Genomic DNA, 24,985 nt, shown 5'->3' with positions numbered 1-24,985 from the left:
CGGGGCAGGGAAGGGAGCACGCAGGGGGGAGGGAAATGGCTGAATCTGAGGAGCCTGTCCTGCTAACGTCACCTGCCTGAGACTCCTGACTGCCAAGAACTGCTCAGCTCTTGCTCCATATAGTTCCATGGAGGGGAGTTGAATGCCCAGTTACCTCTAAAAGATGGGGACCTAGCGGTGTGCTTGTGGGCACCCAGAAAGTGTGTGGTGGATCGACTGATAAATCGTAATATCATAGAATGGTTTCGGCGGGAAACAGCCTTTGAAAGTCATCTGGTGCAACCCCCCTGTAGGAGGCAGGGACATCTGCGACTACAAAAGGTTGTTCAGAGCCCCGGCCAACCTCACCTGGGATGGTGCCAGGGATGGGGCAGCGACCACCTCTCTGAGAAGCTTAGGCCACAGTCTTGCCACCCTCAGTGTACAAAATTTCTTACTTCTTTCTAGTCTAAATCTCTTTTTGTGCAAAATGAGGAAAGCCAGATCTCTCAGGTTTCAGGTTAGCATCCTACCTAACGAATCAATTCCTGATTGTTTTTGTTGTTGAGGCAGGAGTCGGAGAAGAGGCTGTCATGTCACAGGACTGCAACGATGAGTGGGAGCTGAGCAAAGAGAACGTGCAGCCCCTTCGGCAGGGGCGAGTCATGTCCACCCTGCAGGAAGCGCTGGCTCAGCAGGAGACCTCCAGCCACACGGCTGTCCAGCTCAAAAAACAGTGAGCAATCTTTTGACACCTTCTTTCCCCTGATATTCCTGCTTCCTCATCATTTTTTTCTGTGTCTTATTTCACTGTACTGATGTCACAAGCATTAAAAAAGGCAGAAAAGAACAGAAGTTTAGTGACTCCACCCACTCCAGGTGTTTAGGGCTAGTTGCTGAGGGTGCTGTATGGTACAGATGCTATTTTTAGCTTTGCATGGGAGCATTTAAACAGCAAATACAAAGGAAATTCTGTTATTTTAAACATACTCATTAAGCAAAACAGATATAGATTACAAAGAGGAGAGGGTTTTTTGTCTTTCCTGCAATAATCTATTGAAGCAGGGTATTCATTAGGAGAGAAATGCTTCCTAATGTAGGCACAATCCAGCTATCTCTGTCTGTCTTCTCTGCATTGCAAAGGGTGGACCATCCAAGGGGACAAAATCACTTTGGGTTGGGTCTGTCTTGCATACACTGTTCCACAGATGGGGTGGTGACTTTGAGGGGCATCCTGTGCCCCAGCCCAGTTCAGTCATATTTTTGTCTGACCCTCAACTCTGCCTGCCCTGTGAAGGCCAAGCTGACTTCGTGAAGAGGCTGCACGTTGTGTCTGCTGTTGTCAGAACTGGGAAGCACTGGTGTTTGCTGGAATCTAGGGGATTCCATGGGAAGGCAGCAGGGTCTGTGAACACCTGCCCAGTACTCGCTGAACCAGAGCTTGGCAGCTGCATCTGGATTTTTGTCATGGGATTCCATGGATTTGTTACTGTACTGGGCTCTGCAGGAGGGCTTGTATGACTTGGGTCATGATGTTAGTGAGGTGTTAGGGTGGAGCAGAGCCTTCCAAGAACCAGGGGCTGCCTGGGGATCTCTGCAGGATCACGTCAGAGGCACTGCTAGACACAAAGGGATGTTCTTGTCTAACACAAGCTGCAGGGTGGTTTGGTTCTTGATGTGCTGCCTGAGGGTGAAGTCACCACGTTGGAGGGACAGAATGATGCACAGGAGTTGAAGAATGAGACAAGGTGATGACTGTCACTGTGGCCACTTGGGTGTGTCCTCACTGTGCTCTCTTGTGCAGTTCTGCTGCTGCCTGTTCTGTCTTTTCCATCATCCTCTGTGTGAATTCCAGCATCTGCCTTTGCTTCAATCAGGGGCACTTCATGCAAAAATGGAACTCTGCAATATCCACCTGATTGTAACAACTCATAACAGAGCAAACATTCTGTCAAGGGAGACCATATAAGCCATGGGGGTCATAGTTCTTGGAAATATCCTTTGGAAAGATGCAGATCTCTTCTTGTTAAATAATGATGTGTTTCTGAGCTCTTTCAGTTTGGAGAAGAGCACACAAACTTTTTTTTTTGATTCTGAAATATATGCAAACCTAGCACTTTCTTAATAGACCTACAAAATGGTACAAGTGAGAGTGAAGCTCTTGGTTTACAATGTAGAAAAGTCCCTTACATTTGTACACGTGTATTTATTGGATGGATGATTTTCTTTTCTAGGGAGTTTGAGTCAGAAATCCGATTTTACTCTGGAGATGACCCACTGGATGTCTGGGACAGGTAAGCCCCCTTCTGTTTCAGAGAAAGAATAGAAAAGTCAGATATCCTTGTAAAAGCTTGGGGAAAGACATTCTAATTCAATAAAACTCATTAAAAGAGAAATTCTATGGCAGTTATTTAAATAATATGTTGTGTTTCAATGCTATGTCTATTTTTTTTTCTAAATCTCTGTATATTGTACAGCAAGAGAAGCTTTGTATCTTACTCAGACCTGATCTCCTGTGAATATATTCTGCTGTTCCATCTGTAGGTACATCAGGTGGACAGAGCAAACCTTCCCCCAGGGTGGGAAGGAGGGCAACCTCGCAGCCCTGCTGGAGAGGGCAGTGAAAGCTCTCAACGAGCAGCAGCGCTACTACAAAGACCCTCGATATCTCAGCCTCTGGCTCAAGTTTGTGAGTGCTTTGTCACTGTCACTTGGGTGCTGCTTCTTCTTGTCATGTCATTTGTTGCACACTGTGAAGCTGATTGTTGTAACAATAGTGTCAAAGGATAGGTTGTACACTATCAGAAGTATCTCTCTGCTGGTATGTTGCCTACTCTTGAATTCCATTTCTCAGTAGGATCTTCAGACCTTTTTTAGGATCATTCAGTTTGGAGCCCATTTGAATGAATGGAGCTTAGTTATTTAAGGAGAAAAAGTGATTTGAAGATACATTTTTAGGTGTTATCTGTCCTACTAGTTATTTTAACTTCTGTCTTCTATCCACATCTGATGGATAAGCAAAACTAAGCTGAGTGTGTTCTGGTCTTGCCCTCTCTCTCCATGATTATAGTTTTTGTTGTTGATCTCTTCTTCCTAAGGCAGCTTTTCTCCAGGTTTAGCTTCCTGAGCCAATTTACCAGTTCCAAAACTGATAAGGTATATGTTGTACTTTATCTAAAGATAAAATAACTATTCTTAGGAATGCTAATATGACATACTTCAATCACTGAATTATCTCAGATAAGAAAAACCTAAGAAATGACTGACTTTGAATGTGTAGGCTGGAATGAAGTGATTGGTAATGATATTGATAAACAAATGTGCAGTCAGAGGTTTGTCTCATTGTTATTTTCCTTGTCCTGTTGAATTCTTTTCCTTTACCTCATGTGCTGTGACGTGATGCAATGGTATGTCCTGGCCTTATGACTGTTGCAGGAGGCATCAAAATGCAGATGTCAGCTTGGAATCCCTTGTAGTCTAATGCAATTACTGAAATAATTTGGTTGTTTCAGGGGAACTGTTGTAACGAGCCCTTGGATCTGTACAGTTATCTGCACAGCCAGGAAATTGGCACAACACTGGCCCTGCTCTACATCACGTGGGCAGAAGTGCTTGAGGCTAGAGGAAGCTTTAAGAAAGCAGATCTGATATTCCAGGAAGGCCTTCAGCGCAAGGCAGAGCCTTTGGACAAGCTCCAGTCCCATCACAGGTGAGCTCCTGGCTAGAGGCCAGACCTCAGTGTGGTCCCACGTGCTTCTGTGGGCACCTGGCACAGTGGGTTTTATGCTGAATTCTTCCATGTTCTTCTCAGGCAGTTTCAGACCCGAGTTTCTCGGCAGACACTGCTGGGGCTGGAGGAGACTCCTGAAGAAACAGATCTTCTGGGAGCTGCAGAACCTCAGAGGAGCTCACTGGCAGATCTAAAAGGCAGGGGAAAGAAAAAAGTGAGAGCCCCAATTAGTCGTGTGGGAGATGCTCTTAAAGGTACAATTCAGTTACTGAAACCTCATGTTATTGGAAGAGTCACATCTTTTTGTTATGGAATTTGAACTAGATTGTGATAGTTAAAGGTTAACTTGCATAAATGTTTTTGCTTCTAGCCACAAACCAAACCAGAAGCTTCCAGACTATAAACTCTCAGCAGCTTTCAAATAATGTGGGTTTTGCTGTGTTTGATGAAAATTCAGCTTCTGCACCCGAGGTTCCTGTACTGACACCACAGCCATGGCTGGCACCTCCAGCTCCAAGGGCCAAGGAGAATGAGCTAAGTGCAGGACCTTGGAACTCTGGCAGGGTAAGGAGTGTCAAAAAGGGCTGGCAGAAAGGAGGGAGGTGTGTGTAAGCTGATGGCTTCTGATTGCTGAGACAAAGTGATCTTTCTCTTTTCCCTGGGATTTGTCTATTTGTAACTACAGATCTTCCCTAAGAGTCTGGCTATGCTGAGTCTATTCAAGTTTAGTGAGTTGATCTTGCTAGAGTACCTTTAAAGAACTCTCTAGACTCTTCTTAAATCAAGAAATTATAATTCTTGCTAAGCAGAAAAATTGGCTTGGATAGCCTGCCAAACTTTGGAGGGTAGGAAAGGAATGCAAGGGAAACACTAGGCAAAGAAAGGGAGAGAAGCCAGGGGTCAGTTAATACTGTCAGAAAGAAGAGCAAGAGCTAGCCTGCCAAACTTTGGAGGGTAGGAAGGGAATGCAAGGGAAACACTAGCCAAAGAAAGAGAGAGAAGCCAGGGGTCAGTTAATTCTGTAAGAAAGAAGAGCAAGGGTTACACTGGTATCACACAAGAAAACCCAAAGGAAGAACTTGTTGCCTGTCTTCTTATGGGTGTATGTGGAAATGCAGAATGCTGTACACACTTCAGCTCTTCTGAAATGCTTGAGAGGAAAACAGAAGAGTGGAGATGAAAAGAACAGAACTACTGTATCAATGCAATATTTATTCTGACAATGTAGGGAAGCTTGCCAGTAGATGAAAAAAGGAAGACAGTAGGTTCCAATGGTTTAAACTAGTGCTGGAGACATGAAAAGGAGCAACTGTGCTACAGGTGTTGAAACTGTTCTAGAGAAAAGATCCAAGACATCACCTGAAGGAAATGAATCCTATGAAATCAGGTTTGTTTCACAGGTCCTTGGGTAACCCCAGTGTTCTTTTCTTCTCTGTGGATTAGAGAGGAAGAACAGAAAGTCATCAGATGATTAAACTTCTATATTGAGAAGTCTAACAAGTGAAGCTTAGAAAGGAAAACTGGGGGGGAGGGTAAGTAAATGATCTGAAATAAAAGGAAACTCCAGGAAGAATTACTGGCAGATACAAAGTGGTTAGATTAAGTGAATGGAAAAGTTCAGTAAACCACAGGTTTAATTTAGCTGAGAAGAATGAGGAGGAAGAATTATTAATGTAAAACTTTCACCAGTTGCCTTGCTTTGGGCTGCTTAATACATGAATTCTGGTCCACAGATGCTTTTGTTTTCTTCTGTCTGTCCACAGAGTTCTGTGTTTCCCCTTTCATGAAATTTGTTAGGTGTAATTTAAAGAGAAAAATAAAGAAAGCTGCAAGTAACAGAAGATGTTTCAATTCACCTGCAGGGAAGTGTGGTGCTCGTTCTGTGTCACAGTGAAAGAACACCCTTTTGTGAAGGCTCTGAGGTGTTAAAAGCTGCCCAGAGGAAAAAGGCTTCTCTGTGATTGCCCCTGTGAAGAAGGCTGAGTAAACAGTTTGAAAAATGGTAGAAAATAGAAGCCAGCTTGAAATATCCCCATTATGTAACTTTCTCTGCTGAAGAGTCTAGGGGAATGTCAAGTAGGCAGATGAGAGTAACATGTTGCCAGACTAAATTCCATCTGTCTTCTCTTAAATAATGGATCCTAGCAGCAGTTAAGGGATTTTTGTGGTGTTGGAATGACCTCTGAGAGGAAAACTGCAAAGTCAGGAGGTCCTTGGTGGCTAGCAGAAGGAATAATATCATAAAACTGGGCTGAAAAATGAGCACTATAGCATTTCTGGAAAACAAACAGGAGCAACCTGAACACCCAGCTTGCCCAGTATTTCTTCAGAATAACAGCAGTTAGGGACTGATGGGGACACAGAGGAGGAGAGTGCCTTGCCTTGTTAGGTGCTGGTGCTGGGCTGATGGTCTGTAGCCTTTTATGTGTCTGAATGCAATTAATCTTGTAAATTAATCTTGGAAAAGTCCATCAGGCTAAATCTTTTTTTTTTTTAAATAACAAAAACTACAAATGAGCCAAACACAATGAAAAGAGAGATTAAAAGGACACAGGAATGTGTAGAGTTTAAAGTGACTCTTCAAGCTGCTAACGTTGCCCTTTGCCCCCTCAGCGTCCTCGCAGCAGTGCCAGTGCAGGTGCAGAAGTGTCCTACCCACTGCCCAGTTTCACCCCCTACGTGGAAGAGTCAGCTCAGCAACAAGTCATGTGAGTCTCCAGCCTGAAATGGGAATTGCACCTGAAATTGCCAAAGCTGCCTCATCAGTTTCTGACTCGTAGCCAAGCATCTAGATTTGCAGGAGTTTAAAAATCTGCCAGCCTGGAAGCTCTTGGTGCTTTAGCTTGATGGCAGGGGCTTCAGTGCAGGGTGCATAAGGACATGGGGAGTGTTTGACTATCACTGCTCATTATGTGGGAGCCTATAGCATATTTCTATGTGCTAATTAGCTTAATAGCTTAGCTCAGTGTGTTTACACAAAACCAGAGTTACCTCTCAGGATGCTGTTTGCTGTGAAAGCCACCCTGAACTGAGGCAGCTTATTGCTGTGTTCCCCTCTGCTGGGAGCTCTGTGCTTCTAGCTGGAGCTTAGTCTGCAACAAGCTATCAGAGTTTCCATGGAAACAGTGTTGCTGGGATTCTGGAGGAGTGTGCTGGTTTGCCTGAAATCACCTTCTTGCTTGTTCCCTGCTCCCTGGAATGCTGATCGACCCCGGGAGCTGCAGCTGCTCTGGTTTGCACATCACATCCTTCTGCAAAGCTGCACAGCTTCCTGACTCTGGGGCTGAGGGTGGCCATGGGAGATGTGGGCTCCTCCTGAGAGAGGAGCAGAGAAGTATGTTTGATATTACAGCCAGCTCCCTTGGCTTTGACCTGCCTATAATCAAAGGATGCTGGAAGGAAGCTGACAGCATGGATTTTTCTGTGGCTCTTGTATGTTGCACATGGGCTGCAGAGTAGCTCTGACCAAGGACATGCTGTCAGTTAGTCTAGGGGTATGTAAAACAACTTTCTGCCTAAGCTCTAAGAGTGGTGCTGTGGAATTGGATCTCCTGACCTGCTGGTCTCTTGTGTGGACACAATGTTTACAGAAAGTAGCATCTTTTTAGAGCAGGAAAAGGAAGGGGTGTGTGGGAACTGGTTAATACCAGGTTTAAGCTGTAAGCACCCTGAGCAAAGAATTTGTACATGGTTTTATACTATGTAGCTGAAAGTTTAAAAGCAGATTTTTTTTTTTCCCCCACCTACTTCTGACTCCATTTCCTTGTGATCCACAGTCATCAACTGACAAGCCCAAAAGTTTTGGGTTGGAACTGTCTAAATGTGATGCAAATCACATTCTCAGTTGTCATCTGGAGATTTGGGTAGAAGATTCTGTCCTGATCTTGGTAATAAGCCTCCAGCCCACAAATAAAAGCTTTAACCCCCCCCAGCCCTGGGGAGCTCCTGTTTGCTTATCTCCCAGATGGTCTCAGGGCTGTGAGTCCATTCACAGGCAAAGCAAACCACATGTCTTGGGACTGCACACTGTGGTTTCTTTTGAACCACTTACCCAGGCCAGGATTAACACCTTTCTCAGGGTCAGTTGTTCAGATCATCTTTTATTGAGGTACAGATAATTGCTGAGCCTCTGGATTCCTGGTACCTGTAAAACTGTACAAATTCAGGTTCTGCTCTCCTGAAATTAGCACGTGGCACTTGCAGGAAGAGCTTTCAAGCTAAGAAACAGACGGCTACAGACTCCTTTCACTGGACAGTGATGGGGATTTTTGTGATTTTTGTTTTTTTGCATGATTTTTGTGGGTTTTTTTGCATGTTTTCTGGATAGGATGCTTCATTTCTATCACTCAGCATGCAAAACATTCTCCTTGAGCAAATTCTTCTCTTATTGCTGCTTAAATCTTCCCTTAGCCTGAAATGCCAGGCTTAGTCTAGTCCAAGATCTTCTATTTTGAAGTCCCACTGATTCTTTTTTCCCTCCTAGATAGACTGAGGTTTGTAGGATGATTGATTCTGTGGTTAGGGCCTTGTCACCTCTGTGGTCACATAGATTGATGGAGCTAAAGTAAACACAGACCCTGCTCTAAAATGCACAATAATTCAGAGTATCATAAGAATTTCTTTTGCTCTTGACTGGGCCTTATTAACATTGTGGTTTGGGTTTGGTTTTTTTTTTGATTTCACAGTTCTGAGTTGGTACCTTTGCCTTTGGTGTGCTCTCATTCCATTTTTCTTGCCTTTTTTTTTTTTTCTATCAACAGAACAGAATGTCTTTACATTATTCTACAACTAGATTCTGAAATTAGCTATTCTCCCTCCTATGCTTTCTTCTCTGTCAGTGAAGCACATAGAATCAAAGTAATAACTGCACCTTTTTCCAGGACTCCCTGCAAAATTGAACCCAGCATAAATCATGTTCTAAGTGCTCGCAAACCTGAGAAGGAGGAGGACCCACTACAGCGAGTGCAAAACCACCAGCAGGAGCCTCAAGAAAAGAAAGAGGTGGTGATGTACTGCAAAGAGAAAGTTTATGCTGGAGTTGAAGAATTTTCTTTGGAAGAGATCCGAGCTGAAATCTACAGGAAGAAAGCAAAAAAGAAAACTGAAGGTATGCTTCAAAATGGGATGGTGTAAGACTTTCTGAGGGGGAATCATAGAGTTATACTTCTTATCAGCATACAGCTGTTAGTGCAGCTGCTTTTCTTTGTCTATGGGAATGATTACTTAACTACTCTGAGGTACAGAGAAAGTCACATCTGCCAGCTTTAGCTGTGAAACAGGGAATGAAGGCTGGAGGTTTTAGCCCTTTAAAAAGAATTCAGGCTTTAGCCACAGGTCGCACAGGAAATGGGCATCATGCCTTATAAGCTTTCCTTCCTCAGAGGAGATGCAGGCCATAGCTCAGCAGAAGGAAGAAATACAAAGGAAAATTGAGGAGCTGGAGAAGAAGTTAAAGAAGAAAGATGACAAGCAGCAACAACCACGTGAACAGGTATTGTCCTCATTTAACTGTTCTTTTACAAATAGCTTCTATTTTAAGTAAAAGTACCAAAGAAGGAACAGTATCTAATGTTTCTCTTCGGTTAACACTTTTTAAATCTTTTTGAAAAGGTGTTTCAGACTATTGTCCACATGCATCACACAGCAAGTGGGTGGTCAGAGAAAGCTCTTTTCTTCTCCCCAAACCACATATTTTCACTATAGGAATGTAAATCAAAGGCTTCAAGTTTTATAGCATTACTTTACAAGTATGAAGCTATTTAACAATTGGACAAGATACCTTATGCTAGGGTATAAACTACTACATTTTTTAAAGTAAAGGTATGCCAAACACTTAAGAGCAAATTGCTCTTTCTTAAGCTCTATTCATGTCCAGTTTTCTCTTACATAGAGAATTTGCAGTGCAGAGGAAGGCAGGAGAAGCTGGAAGTAGGGGAAGAAGTGAAGGGTTGCAGGGTGGTGTGGGCTAACCTGGGCAGCAGTGAAGTGGCACACACCTACTTGCTCACTCCCCCTCAGTGGGGTGTGGGAGAGGATCAGAAGGGTGGGAGAGGATCAGAAGGGTGGAAGTGGCAAACTCCTGGGCTGAGATAAGGACAGCTCAGCAGGCAGAACAAAAGCTGTGCATGCAAGCTGAGCAAGATAAGGAATTAATTCACCCCTTCCCACTGGCAGCCAGGTGCTCAGCTATGGCCAGGGAAGCAGGGCCCATCACATGTAAACAGTGACTGGAAGACAAATGGCATAAATCTGAATGTTCCCCTCCCTCCAGATTTTACTGCTGAGCACGATGCCACACGGTGTGGGATGTCCTTGGGGTCAGCTCTCTGAGCTGTGTCCCCTCCCAGGTGGTTGTGTACCCCCAGCACCTCGCTGGGCTGGCAGTGTGGAGAGCAGACCTTGATGCTGTGTAAGCACTGTTCAGTGGTAGCTAAAACACCACTGTATTATCAACATTGTTTTGGCCAAAAAACCCAAACATAGCACCATACCAGCTACTATGAAGAAAACTTGGCTCTATCCCAGCCAAGACCAGTACACAAAACCACCTGATTTGTCCCCAGGTTTTATAGAGGGTACTATGCTCTATGGTATACTAGGGGTTTTTTAACTTCTATGCAGACCAGTCTTGAGCAGATTATCTTTCAAGCAAGAATACTTTGGTCTTTCATGGCTAGGGAGTGTTTAAACCCTAGTTTTCTTGTGGGTTGCAAACAACAAGTAGAAGTCAATGATTTTAAAGCTTTTCTGTACTTAATCCATTAGGCTAATAAAGTGTTTGCTTTCCATTCTTCCCCCCTTCCCCATCTCCAAAACAATGCCTTAGTAGTAAATATTTAGTAGTAAATATTTAATGTAATGATATACAAAGTGTTAATTTGATGTAAAACATGTAACTGCACACATATGTCTTTATAGATGCAGTGTAACTAAAATCTGTGGAAGTCTTATATGGTTGAAAAGTTTAAACTTATGCTTTAACTGCACTGAGCAGTAAGAATGGACTTTTTTTTCATGTGAGCAAATTAAGTACAAACAAAAATAGACAAAGAAAACTATTAATCCATCAGGGCTTTAATGACCTACACAGGATTATCATCATATTCTTGGAACCTTGTTGCATGGCTTGTGATTCCATCACTGTAGAACCAAAATATGGGTTTGTTTCTACAGCCAACAGAGACAACAGAAGCTTCACCACCTTTGGGACCACAAGAATTTACTGTTTCCAGTGCAACAGAAGTTGGGGAGAAACAGCCTCAGCTGCAAAGGTAATACAGGATTTTCTTTGGCAGCAATGAGATTTGTGGGGATAATTGAGTAATGTGGATCACTAACAGAGCCTGTTCTGCAGGCAGGATGGAATTATACCCCCAGGCATCAGCCTGTAACCAGGATCTGTAATTTGTCCTTATGTTTTTGACTATTTGACTGAGGGATCTTAACTTCTTACAAGTAGCCCATGTCTACTTGGCTTGCCTTTTTTACAAAGTTTACTTGTGTTTTGGGAAAGTGTGTGAAAGATAAGAAGCAAGTTTGTATCTTTTTCACAGTGAGGTCCAGATCTCTGAAGGTACTCAAGCCCATAAACCCTCTTCTTCTGCAGGTAAGCATGGTTTTTTCCTGTTAAGGAGAGGCCACATTAGAGGGAAGTGTTTTTATATGAACAGCAAGACTGCAACAAACTAAACCCAAAAGTCTAGGTGGATTAGAAGAATGAAAATGAGAATGTGGTAGTAGTGCCTTTAACCATATTTGGCAAAAGTCCAAGCACCTGGGATCTGAGAACTGTCACTATCTTTCAAGCAAAAGAGCTTTTTTCTTTTAAGAGCTGAAGAGCTTTATTCACACTTTTGTATATGCAGTCTTAACTAAAATCTGTAAACCAGTTTAACACTAGGATTAAGCTTGATACTACTTTAAGTCCTTTTTCCTCAGGGTTTGGTAGATGAATACAATCAGAAATGACATGTTCAGTTTTGGTTTTGGGAAGGGTGCATGCTGAAGGAACTTACTTGTGACCTGATTTAACTGCTGTTGCTGTTGACAGAGCCTATCCAGCCTCTTGGTGCAGGCCTGGATACACAAAGGGGAAATGTTGTTTTAGAGTCTGAGGATGAACAGGAGGAACAGAGAGATGAGGCCGACCTTGGGAAAAAAGGTACAAATTCTGAGGTATATTCTGAACAGAGCCAGCTGGCTAACCTGGTGTGATGGCACAAGTGTGCTTCATTCATAGGCTTCTTTAAATGTCAGCTCTGCAACTTCCCACTAGGACTGGTATTTGTAAGATCTTTATTGTATTAAATGTTTAAATAGCTTTGGACACACTGTTGTGGAAAAGCTATTGGTATAATAGATCCTCTTGGTTTTAATTTACAGATGTAGGTCTCCTTCCTCCACCAGCTTCTGCTACGTTCTTCTCCATATTTGATGAATCCTCTACTTTGGCAAATCAGAACATAAGGTAGAATTACTCAAGATCTAAATTTCAGAGGGAGGGGAAAACTGAAGTATCAAACCATGTTCTATAGGAGCTAAAATACAGTAACTGTTTCTTGTATGGCTGTGTGGTGGTGCTTTGTTTATATTTGTATGTTTTTGTTCTGTTTCATAACCCTGCTTGGGAAGCCCATGGTGAGGAAATACTCTCCTGCTGTTCCCTCTCAGTCTAGAACTATTTAAGCTGCTATATAAACTTCCTTCATTCTGGGGAGCTGTATTGCAGATTGGTGGTAGTTCTGTAGTAGAAAGTGCTAGACTGACATTTTCAGTAGACTTTGAGTCTTGAGAGAAATGTCTGTGGAAGATCAGAAGCTGTTGTAACAGAAACTTAATGGAATGTGACTTTATCTTAGTTGTTCTGCAGACCATCCACAGAAAGGTGCCCGGCGTCCTCTCGCTGTTCGTAAACCTTCAGATTCTGTAACTGCCAAGGAAAACCTATCACCAGAGGCCTGTGTAAGGAACCAAGTCACCCCATAGCACATCTCCTGGCGAGGAGAAATCAGCAGAGCACGTCCTGCTGACACTGAACTGAGGGAAATTGGCTGGATTGACATGATGTGTGATAAGTAAAAACTCTCTAAACTTCTGTCTGGCATGGCAATACTTGGATTAGGTGGTGTTAGGATTACACTGGAAATTCCATATTTTTATTAGGCTTTAAGGTGGCCAATATGATGATGGTGAGGGATCTCCCAAATTTTAAGCAACCAATTAGTAACCAGGATTCCTCATGCTGAAACTCAGTGATGAGGAGTTGCAGTCTTAAATGCTGCCTCTAGTTCCATTCACTTTCTCACTGTGCATCCAAAGCAGCATCTCAGCTGCCACGTTACTCACCCAAAGTACTGTGTGCCTGACTCCCTTAAACCTTTGTACTTGTTGCCTCAGCTGTGTGCCTCTGTGTGGCAGTTTTGCAGATGTTTGTAAAGCTTTCAGTATTGGTGGTGGTTGCTGTCTCACTAAAGGACTTAGCTCCTGCACACGACAGTAACAGACCTTTAGACTGGTCAAGTGAGAGGATTTTAGTCTGAGCTGAGGAGGACTTTATGTGCAGCTGCAGTATGCAACACTTAGCAGGGTTAAGTGTGGTAAGCATAGTGCTGATCTTGGTTCTGGAGTCAGTCTGGATAACTGCATAGTTCTGCTTTACACCTTCTGTGTGCCTTCAACACCCAACATTTTAGTAAACACTTTAAATATGTGGTTACAACTGAAGTGAAGCACACTTCTGGGGTGATGGGTGCTAAGTGGCCTTTAACAGTTTGTGACTGCTCTTTAGCACTCTGGAGGGTCACAAAGCTACACTTCCTAGTTGGAAGAAAAATAAGCAACTATATTACAGCTGGTGTTCAATTACTCAGTCTGAGCAGTGTAAATAGGGTGCATATGGGAAGACTGAGTGTCAGATTCATGCTGGAAGGTGATGGGGTGGAAGAAAGGGCAGAGAAGTGTTCAGCTTTTACATAAATTAAAAGAATATTTGACAAAATCTACAGGCTTTTCACTGTCTCTTCCTACTTTTCTTCAGGATGAGCTGAATGGAATTGAAAATTTGGCTGAAGATGCAATTGTGACAGGCTCCTACAAGAACAAAACCCTCTGTGCCAACCCAGAGGACACGTGTGACTTTGTTAGGGCTGCCCATCTGGCCTCAACGCCCTTCCATGGGATGGTAGCTCAGAGAGTCCCAGCTCCTGCTCTCTCACAGTGTGTCCTGAAGGAAGACAGCCCAGAGTCCAAGAGTGCACCTCTGACTCAGGAGACCCTCGTTTGTGAGGGAGCATATGATGAGGCTCTTCGTGTGAATAAGCTGAGGTAACTGACAGCAAAGCACCTTAATCCTCTTTCCTTGTGTGGTGTTTGTTGACTGTGGTTTTACTATTCTGTTGCTGAAGAAACAAGTCTCTGAAAAGACCTGAGTATACTAAAGACAGAATTTCTTCAGCTCAGGGTCTGTTTTGCCTTGAGCACATTTAGATTAAGTAATGGCAAAGCCACTTGGCCTCTCAGCATCATTGCTGTGGCACTTGGCTCCATGCTTTTCTACCACATAACCTGCAAAGGAACTAATAAACACATTCTGTCTTTAACCAGAGATTAAAAGTAGAATCATCAGTTCCTTTTATGCTTGTATAGCTCTGTAGTTATTTTAGTATATAAAACACATCTGTTGATTATGACTTAGATTTCTTGTACAGAGGATAAAAGCTGGAGAGAAGAATAAAACCTGGCAAACAACCTTCTGTTTCTTGTCATTGTAAAGGAAAAAGCATCTGTTGGGGGGTTTTCTTATCATATAACTGAGTTTGGTGTGCTGGCTGTTCATGTGTAAGCATGCAGACCATGCTGAAGGTGTTTGTTGACTTGGCAAGTTCCTTGGGAAACCATGCTGATTATAATTAGGAAGGAAGAGCAAGAGTTACTTCCCACCCAACCCTCCAGTGCTCTAAAAGCACTGGAGGCCTGAATTTTGGTAGGGAAGGGAGTAATAAACATTCAGTATGTCTTCTATTGTAGCAGTCATTTAATGGAAGAGAAGTTAAAATTCATCTGTAGGCTGAGATTCCAAGTACCAACATTGAAGCTAAAATGTTCTGCCATAACTACTGGTTTTCCACTAGGGATGAGAAAGGAATTCTTTAACATCAGGGAGTCTGGGAGCACACAGCATCCTTTCATAGCCACCAGGCTGGCTTTATCTAGGCACTGCAGCTTCTGGAAGTCTGAATAGCTGTGACTTTATTTACAGCCCCATCATGGAAGCAAGCCTGGAAGATACTCGCTTGTCAGGTTCTTCTGTCTCCTCAGGATCTTCTCTTGGCTCTGTTACACAAATGTCTACCATTAAATACCTGCCTATCCCTGAGAAACTGGAACTTGCTCAGAGCTTGCCTGCTGAAGTGGCTGCTGACTCTGGAGGTACCAGTGAACACATCACTGGTTAGTACTGAACTCAGTTTCACTCACAGCAAATAACTTGCAGCTGTCACTGAACTGTGGTGCTTTTTCTGAACTTCTATATCCTACTCTGCTTTCTCTGTGTTTCCTATTGCTTTGACTTGTGACTAAACTTGTGTCTCCCTTGTCAGAAGCAGTGAGGGACACAGGGTAGCATGCTTGTAGCATGCAAAAGGCATAAATGGTAAGGTGGCAGAGAAGTTATTTAATTTAAGGTATTAAAGCAGGGAGTGTGTAGGGGTAACATGGTCAGATTATGACTGGATGGTAGTGAAAACTTCTAAGACAGCTTTTGTTTGGTTTTGTCTTAATTTTTTTTTCCCTTCCCTCTCTCTGTAATCATACCCTGTCTTCTCCTGATGTTACAATCTTTCTTGGGTCTACTTCCATGGAATTACTTCCTGAGCAATGTCTTTGCAATGCTTTTCAAATAATACAACAGTAGGTAATGATACGCTGATTCTTATCTTTGTACTGTGAAATCTTATAATGCTGCCATAGAATTACTTAGAACAACTTAAAACTACTAGTGACAGTCTTTGGGAGGGGAAGCTGCAGAAGCCATCTAGTTCTGCTGTGTTTTACTCTGATCATTTGTGAGCAACACTTTCCAGGCTACCTGGTATTGTACAGATAAACTCATATACTGAGTGATTTTTCTCTCTGTCTTATTATGCAGGAAAATAAACCCAGACCTACTTGTAATTGTCTTATGTGTCTTCCAGGAGGTAAAAGCCATTAAATTCTTAAAGTTGTAGTGAGCAGCAGTGGGAGTCCTTTGTTCTCCTTTTCCTAAATAAAACTCCTGCTGTATTCAAAGGAGTGAATTTCAATAAATTTCTTCATTTAAAAATCACAAAGTGATGATGTGCTCTGGACATAAATTTAAAAAGGAACATTAATTTGCAAAGCAAGGTTGCATTTGGCAGTGTCTGGGCAGGAGCACCTGATGTGATTCAGGGCTTTGTCTCTTGTGCAAGATACACCTCACATGATGCTACAGCAGAATCACTGAAACCTTGTGATAGTCTGGTGTAGCCTCAAAGGTGAGAGTTCACAGTGCAAGAATCTGCTGGAAAGAGGTTGACTTGCTGAAGGGTGATGCAGTAAATCAGTGCAGACAGAAAGCTTCCAACATCCAGGTCACTTTTACTTGACAGATACAGTGAAGTCACAGAGACTCAACACCTAGTTTCAGCTCATCTATTTCTATTCCTTCTCTTCCTAGGTGGTGAGGTAGCTCAGCTCTTGTGGGGCACTGAGCAGCGTAAGAAGCTCCTGGATCCCCTGCCAGGCTCCCTGACTGCTGCTCCAGATTTCCACTCAGAGTCTGGCACTCTGCCTCTCATGCAGCTTGAGAAAGATGTTGAGCTGGGTAGGTCTGCCAGACACTCCACAGGGCAGGGGTCAATGTATGGTCGGGTTGGTTTGAAACATGCTTCCTATGCACCCCCATTAGTTTTGTGGTGTAGATGAGGAACACCTTGAACAGCCTGGGTGTGTCTATTTGCTGTGGCAGCTCATAAATGTAAACTTTTTTTTGACAGGAAATGAGACTTACTGCATCAAATGGGAATATTGGTCCAATGAAGAGTACAAGATGTTCTTTGCTATTCCAGCTAACTTTCCCCAGCTGGATGCAAAGGGATTTGCAATAAAGGTAACACATGTCATGGCTATCACATGAGAAGAGTGACCTGTTGAAATCTCAGCCAATGTGGTTGGTTTGGTTGTAATCTCTGAATCCTGTGCATGAAGTTTGCCACTTCAGGTTCTAATTGTTGATACAAATGAAAAGTTTCTGACTGTGGAAAATGTCTTCCTTGGTAAAGCAGGGAGGAGCAAAAGAGGATGGGAAGAATATGAAGATGAGTAATTTTTGCTTCATTCCCAAAATAAATGTTCCTCTGTACGTTTTTGTAGGTGTACTCTCAGCCTGTGCCTTGGGACTTCTACATCACGCTTCAGCTGCGGGAGCGTTTGGGTGCTGAGCTGGACCAGAGCTTCAGTGGGGGCTGCAGCTGTTTCCTGTTCCAGGATGGCTGTGCCCTGCTGCACAGGGACATCAACCGCTTCACCCTGGGGGTCAGTGTCCCTCCCCAGGGCACCTGCAGGCCCGGGAGCTCTTGCTCCTGCTGCTGGGTGCTTGTCATGGGCCTCACTGCTGAAGACAGCTTCACATGTTTCATCCTGCAGCCTGGACCTTCTGTTGTGTTCTCTGTACACCAGTTAGGCCTGTCTGTCATAGCCTTAGAGCTGGTTTCTCATTCATAGATCATGTGCTTCTCAGGGACAAACTTGAAGCAGTTTTTCACATTTTTCTTTATTCCTTGACCTGAGCCAGGAACCACGTGTTGCTTCACAGCGAGGTCTGCCTCTAAAACACTTGTTTAACTTGGCACCTTGCAATGAGTTTCTCTTCCAGTCTGCCATGGCAAGGTCATAGCATTGAGTGTCTTGCTGAAGGATTTACTTTTTAAATAAAATCTTGTAAGCACATTAGGAATTGTTGCATATAAATAGGATACAGATTAAATAGTGATTTCAGTTTTCAGTTCAGTCTCTTCCTCCTGATCTTTTGTCCACTTTTGAGTAACAGTGTCACCTAAGAACTCATTCTTTTACTTCTCACTGAGATTATCACAGGCTAAGTCTGATTGTACTGAATTTAGGGTAGGACTGTTACCTCTGTCCTGGGTGAGCAAGGGAAAAAAAATAAAGGCAAACTATAAATCTTTCCCTTAATCTAAGGTAGAATGGCTGAGAGCTGCATGTTTGTCCCCTGTTCTCAGGATGTTATTCGTGGCTGTAAATCCATCACAGAGGAAGTGATCCTGCTGGTTGTTTATAATCTTCTGGGTGTGGTAGAGAAGCTCCACAAAGCAGAGATTGTCCATGGAGATCTGACTCCAGAGGTGTTCTTTCTGGGAGACAGGTGGGTCTTTTTCTACAAATATGGGAGGATACATAACACTTGGTTTCAGCTTCAGCTCTTGTGCCTTTGTAATTTCTTCTCTTTAGCTGGGGCACTACTGATATTGCAATCCATGTTTTTTAGGCTACAATGTATTCTGAAAATAGTGAAAACACTTTGTTTAGGAATGAACCTTTCCTGTGTTGATTTCTATGGAAATAGCTTACTGTGATGTTGTGAGACTCACACTAAACAAAATGTTCTTGCTGTTACCCATGCTCTCATGTTTCTGTTTTACCAAGGTACCTGGATATTGGTAAATAATTTCCTGGTTTTCAGATATGTAAAACCAGAAGGCAAATGAAAAGACAAAGGGCAGGTGGGACTGGAATACCCAGGCTGCTTAGCCTCCACTAAGGTCCAGCTTGGGACCTGATGCAGAGATCTAGTTTTCTTCTTTAAGCTCTTTCCCATATTATGTTAACAAAGTCATATATCCCTGGGAATGTGATCTGTGAACTGAGCATGGGAAGGTGGTAACTTTGGAATGTCTAATGATTCAGATAAAATTCCATTAGAAGGAATTCACTGAGGGTGTTCTCAGTCTTCATGGATGTGTTAAAAATAGCTATTGACTTTAAATTGATTTTGAACCTACAGGCATCTAACATGTACACTCCCAATATTTTATTTATAATATCTTTATAATTATATAATCAGGTTACAAGTAAACATAGTTTATTTATAAATTACATGCATGGAGTACTGAAGTGGTAATATTTTCTTCACACACCCCAGTGGACTGTCTCACACATCCCTCAGGCTGTGCACATCCCAGTCTGCAAGTCACTGATCTAACAGTGTCTTGATGGGCTTGGATCTCTCCTGCTGGGTTTCTCTGTGGTGAATACAAACCAAACTAAAATGCCAAAACGGTTAGGGCTAACAGTATTTTTTTGCTAGATAGCAAAAATTACCCTTGGACAGGTGGATGGTATAAATTACAACATACACTCCTAGTGCACGAGTGTGCAAGAGGAATAGCAGTGAGCAGTGCACCCAGTGGGTGTGGCTGGCGTGTACAGATGGCAGGGCACTGCTGAGTCCTCACTGCCCCTTCTGTTTGTCCTTCCTAGATTCTAGACTAGGAGAGGTTTATTCAAGTATAATGAAACTTAATTTTTCCTTGTATGATGTACTCTGAGGTCTTGAAGTGTTAAATCCTGTGCTGTTCTACCATGTTTCAGATGACTGACAAATACCAAACCAGTGTCATCCTTAGGCCCTGAATGTTTCCTGTTGCTTCCTCTGGAGATACCAGTGTCACCTGCAGGCTTCAGGCTGCCAGCTGGTTCCCCATCCGGGGGTGGTCCCTTCAGCAGTAGTTCTTAGGCCAACCATCAGAGGGGAGCATTGACATAGCTAAGACTCACCTTCATGATGCTGTTAAATTTCATTAAAAAACCAAAGAGTTTGTTATATTGTCTTATGCTTCATTTGCTTCTGCTCAGGATCTGTGATCCATTTGGTAATAATGAGATGACAAGTGCTCTGAAGATAGTGGATTTCTCTCACAGTCTAGATTTGAGATTACAGTCTCAAGTAAGTCTGCCCAACAGCTTTCCCATATGTCAGACCCCTCATGGACAACAGCTTCTGGCAAAAAGTTCTCTTCCTTATCAGGTGAGTCTCTGTTTAGCAGGACATCTGAGTTTCTGTGTTTTGTCCACAGAATGTTTGTTTTCTTAAGTGTTATATTTTCCAAACACTGTGGAAAGTTTTGATCAACAAATACTGAATAAAGAGAATTTTTCATCTAATTTAATCTCTGGCATTAAGTGAAGGGACTAGAGTGCTGCTGAGTGCCTGTGACTGCTGTATATACTTAGGAACCTACAATAAGACCAGAATTTTAGTTCTTGAAGTTTTCTGGCTTAACAGGTCTCTAGAAGATTCCAATGCACAGACCAGTGCAGACTTAAATGTGCAAAACAGTAGAAATTGGCCAGTTTCTGCCATCCAGCACAGAAGCTGAATTCTCTGCTTTTTGTTGTCACTGCAGGTGGACTTGCTTGGCATTGCAGATATAGTCCATTTGATGCTGTTTGGGGATCATGTCCAGGTCTACCAAGAGAATTCCACCTGGAAGATCAGCCAAAATGTATCAAAGTAAGTTTGTTTTGCAGAGGAGGCTGCTGGGAAAGAACAGACTTCTGACTGACTTCACTTTCTTCACAGTGGTACCATCTTCAAAGCTTAGAACACATAACTTGGTACTGTTTGCCAAAAGCATTAGTTCTGTGGGGACTTCAACTCTGAAGCTATAGACTTGTTCATTGGGTAGTAGCCTTAGTGCTGTGTAGGAGACAATTTTAAGGTGATTCTGAGCCAAAAAAAGGCCACTTGAGATGGTTTTGCTTTTTCTATCCTTTCAGGCCAGACTGCTTTTAGACTCTGTCTTCACTTGATAGACTAAGTTTGGAGAAGTTAGCAAGTTGGTGGCTGTTAAAAGAGGGGAAGAAAACTTATATGAGCACATTGCTTTAGAAACTGAGATTACTGTGGGTTCCTGCTCTTTTCATTCTGGGCTATCTTGAAGTATCTTGCAGGGCTACAGAGACCCTGATGCCAGAGTTCTGTTTGTATACAGAAACAGTACATGTGCACAAGAAGGAAAATAGTTTTAAATGCTAATTTCTACCTTAGCAGTGCATGAGGGTTTCCCAGCACTGTGCTGGTGACAGGGATGCTGTGACAGCTCCCTGTGCTCAGGGTGGTGGCACCTGAGCTCCCCTCTCTGTGGATGTACTTCTGTAGCCATGGCTTTAAGAAAAACTGCTGCCAACCAGGAGTTGTCCAGTTCCCTAGCAACCTGCATGGCTTATGCCTCCCAGTTTGCTAGCTTCAACCTCTGGAAAAAATCTCTTCTTGAGCTGTGTACAGGACAAAAATGCGCTTTTCTCTACTAGGCATATCTGTGTTTCTCCTCCTGCTCCCAGTAGCTACAAGGCTCTCACAGGCTTCTGCCCAGTCCTCACTGGGGGTGCCAGGCTGTACCCTGTGGCTCTTGGCTTTTCTTCAGAGAATCAGCTTGCAGCACTAGGCTGTGAAGAACAGAATTGCCAAGGCTGACCCTTCTCTGAAGAGAGGGGTGTCAGTGATGCACAGGCTGGCAGTAAATATGGATGTTATACAGCCTTTGTCTCAATGATTTGAGGCAACTCAGTCACTGATGGAGACTGGCTTTTGCTCTCCTCTGACCTATTTTAACACTAAATATCTTGGAGCTTTGTAAATCTGACCTGCTCCAGAGAACAGGACTCCTGTATATTAATTTCTGTCAGAACCTGATCTGTTTTTAACAATATTCTGTAGGAACAGAGGGACAGATTTCTGATGAATGTTGCCTTTTTTAAATTAAAGTTTTTATTAATAATATTATAATTCTACAAGAGATTAAATTTGAGCTACTGCAGATGAAGCCACACAAGTCTGAAGTCTTGTATCAACAGTGTAAATGAGGCACTTCATTATGCAGGAATGAGGAACCTGCATGAATCTCTTTCCAATCACACAGATCTTTTAGTGTGTCTGGCTCTTATTAATTGATGACACTTCCTCCAGTCAATTTGAAGCTTTCAATAAATTTTCAGGTAACCTCTGACAAGTTTACTGCTTCAGGGAATCTTCAGCCACCAGAAGGGGCTGCACAGTTAAACACTTCCCTGTGGGAAGAGTCAGCTGATGGATATCAATCTTGTGCTTTATCCTTGGTGTACAGCCACGTGTGGCAGTGACACTTGCAACAACCATATAGACACAAGATTCTTTCCCATTGCTTTCAGTCATTCTCCTTTTCTTTTGTGAAGGTCGTGTTACTCCTGTCCTTCCTGTCAAAAGTTCTAGAAGTGACTTGGAAAGTGGTTGGGGGGGGGATGTTTCTTAGTTTTGAGGGTTGTGGGGTTTTTTGTTTTGTTGTTTGTGGGTTGTTTGGGGTTTTTTGAGCAGTGTATTCAAAGGATAACTTGCCTCAAAGAATGTTCTGTGAATTTAGGCAGTGAGAAGCAGAAAGGAGGCTTCTTGCTATGATGAAGAGTGGTCAGGGACACTTAAAGAGGTGACTGTAGAAATAGTGGTTTTGGTAGACCTGTGAAGCAGCCTGTCCAGAAGCCTGCTGGAGAAAGAGGAGCCCACATGTGTAAACTCAACAATGCATTCCTGGTTTTCCTTTTCATTTACTCAAGTGAGTGAAATTATTTCAGACTTGGCTTTCCCAGGGCATTTAGTGCTGAATATAAATAGAAATCTTGACAGACACGTGTATGATACTGTTTCACTGAGAGCTGCTCTCTTTGTTTTTGGACTTTTGACAGTGATTTCTGGAGCAAACTTTTGGGGAGAATCCTGAATGCAGATGGTAAGTCCACAGTGCCTCTGCTGAGGGAGCTGAGAGAGGAGATAAGTGACATATTTGACAGCAGTTTCCAAGAACGTCTTTGTGAATCCTTAGCTGCACTGGGAGAAACTTTCCTCTTGGAAGACTTCGTGTGATTTCATGGAGGACAAATATATTTTGTATTATAGAGAGAAATTTGTTGTTTAACTTCCTATTTATTTTTTTTCCAAACCTAAGCATGGACACTGATTGTAGCTGTTTCTGCAATGCTTCACACGGGACTTGCTAAAGAGTGTTGCTGGTGAATCAGTGCACAGACAACCTCCTCAGCCTGCTGGGGGAACTAGCCTGGGTCTGAGCAGTGGCCAGAGGAAACTGGTTGTCATAATTGCCCCCTCCCATTATTGTATAGCTCATAAAAAATGTGTTTAATGCCTAGTTCATAGACACTGCAGTCTATGAAACATCTTTGTCCTGGATTTAGTTGGTCTTTTAATTAGTGTTTCATCAATAAAGTTGCATTTTGATACCTGTCATGAAGTGGTGCTGTCAGGTGGTTTTGAAAGACCTGATTTCATCCCCACACTGGAGCACGTCTGCCTGGCTGGGAATTGTTTGTGACTCCAGGTTCAAAAGCTGTTTGTTCAGTGGCAGTTTTCATAACCACACAGACTTCCTGGACACTCAACACAACTTCAAGGGTGCTACTTGGAACGTGCTCTCATGGGTGATTGCCACAAGAAAGCAGATGACTGAAAAAGAGACATACTTCAGTTTTTGCTTCTTGATGCAAGTGTTTTACTTCTGCAAGGGCTGGAGTTACTGACTGGCTTGAGCTGCTTTCAGAAATCTCACCAAAGTCTGCATATGTGCTGAAGTGTTTGCAGGTTTTTTGTGGTGGGTTTTGTGGCTAAATGTTTGTTTGACCTTTTATGCACTGTGTTATTGAAACCAATCAAAGCCTTCATTTTATTCAAGAGAACAGAATTGGCAGGATCCAGACCCAAGATAATACCTACCTTAAGCACAGAGGAATTCTTAGACTCAGGATTTACTCCCTCACAGCTTTCTCCCACGTGTGAAGGTCAGAGTAGAAGGCTGCATCACTAGTCATTTCTTCTCCCTATAAAACTAAACTGGCTGGATTTTTTCATTGGGTCAAATTCTCTGGCCATGGTTCTGTTTGATTCTTCCCTGTTTGTCTGTGTTCTGTCTAAATTCTGCTCTAGAACTTAATTCTGTGTTTTTCTAAATTTTCTAAAGCCACCTTTCCTGTTCTATCTACACACGTCCCTCACTGCATCTCTTGCTTTGACCTGTGTTCTTTTTGCTTTTCCAGATTTGTAATGCCTCCTGTAGTCCTGTCATGAAGGTTATATACTCTTGTAATCCAGGAATAGGATTTAAATGTGCTGAGAGACAAGCTTTAATAGCTGATGTAAACTGCTGCTGAAGAATATTTTTCTGTTAGTGCCTCAAATAATGCTCCTTGTAATACAAATCACCAGTTGCTCTTCTGTTCAGCAAGCAGGTAAAATAATGATCTGTCTCTAGCCAGAGTTTGCAGCAAAGTTCATTGGTAGAGCAGCTCAGAGCTATGCACTGGACTAACTTCTGTTAACTCTAAAAGGACTTGTGTATTTCTTAGTGTTTTCCTTTAGAAATGTTTCTTTTGCTGATCTTCCAAGTTCCTTTTTGGACAAAGTCTGGGGGATCTCACTTCCAGCCTTTTCAGTTTATACCCTGCAGCACAGACAGGAGCACCAGCTAGCTTAGGAAGAGAATAACAAAGCATCAGTCATCCCAAGGACTTCTCAGGCAAGACATGTTTCCAGCCAACACAGAACAGCTTCACTGCCTCTTCACCTATTTCATAAACCTTACTAAGACAAAGCTTCTGAGACAGGCCACAAAGACAACATGCCAGAAGTTCAGTGGAGGAAATGTGTTCTCAGGTCTTTAAAATCTGTAAGTGAATCTATTTGTCTTTAATGAAGTTTAAAGCTGTAATACTCCAGTATCACTATGTTGACTTGGCATCTGTTTTCATAGTGAAAAGTGTCTCAAAAATTAGTTGGAGCTTCCTCCCCAGAGCTCTGAAATAAGAAACATTTAACAATGGCATTACAGACTTCTCCAAAAGAAAGAAACATAAATAATGAAGAGGAGCTATTGACTATAACATGAAAGAGCAGACACCACTCTGTTCCTGCTGGTTCCCAGTTCTGCTCCCATGGAACTCTGCATCTCTTCCACACAGGTTAGTCTGTGCCTAACCCATGAGTTAATTGGGCTAAAATGTCTTTCAGACATCACTGTTGTACTTCTGAAGTTTGGTTCTGCAAGCAAATGGCTGTAACTATGATCCATTGCATTCCTGAAACTTAATTTCACACATGCTTTTACAGAATAAACATATAGAATAAAGAGCATATTAAAACTTGCAGTAGCTCAGGTTCATCACCCTAGTTTTTTAGGATTTCTAGGCCTTGCCACCACA

General features: G+C 42.7%; 1 protein-coding gene across 1 annotated transcript; it reads left to right on the top strand.

Annotated features, from left to right (window-relative positions):
* Positions 1 to 572: 572 nt before the first annotated feature.
* Positions 573 to 22,640, top strand: BUB1B (BUB1 mitotic checkpoint serine/threonine kinase B). The gene is given in 22 exon segments (XM_008944232.1): positions 573 to 715; positions 2,214 to 2,273; positions 2,524 to 2,668; positions 3,492 to 3,688; positions 3,791 to 3,963; positions 4,080 to 4,273; positions 6,323 to 6,417; positions 8,590 to 8,816; positions 9,091 to 9,200; positions 10,883 to 10,980; positions 11,263 to 11,315; positions 12,092 to 12,176; positions 12,568 to 12,670; positions 13,746 to 14,032; positions 14,967 to 15,157; positions 16,404 to 16,550; positions 16,723 to 16,835; positions 17,099 to 17,260; positions 17,968 to 18,110; positions 19,601 to 19,772; positions 20,152 to 20,262; positions 22,431 to 22,640. Coding segments are annotated over 22 exon segments (3,219 nt in total).
* The last annotated feature ends 2,345 nt before the right edge of the window (positions 22,641 to 24,985 follow it).

This window comes from Merops nubicus, unplaced genomic scaffold, assembly GCF_000691845.1.
Source record: "Merops nubicus isolate BGI_N331 unplaced genomic scaffold, ASM69184v1 scaffold5647, whole genome shotgun sequence".
Taxonomy (NCBI): Eukaryota; Metazoa; Chordata; class Aves; order Coraciiformes; family Meropidae; genus Merops; species Merops nubicus.
Note: the sequence above shows the minus strand (reverse complement) of the source record. Positions and strands in the feature narration are given on the sequence as shown.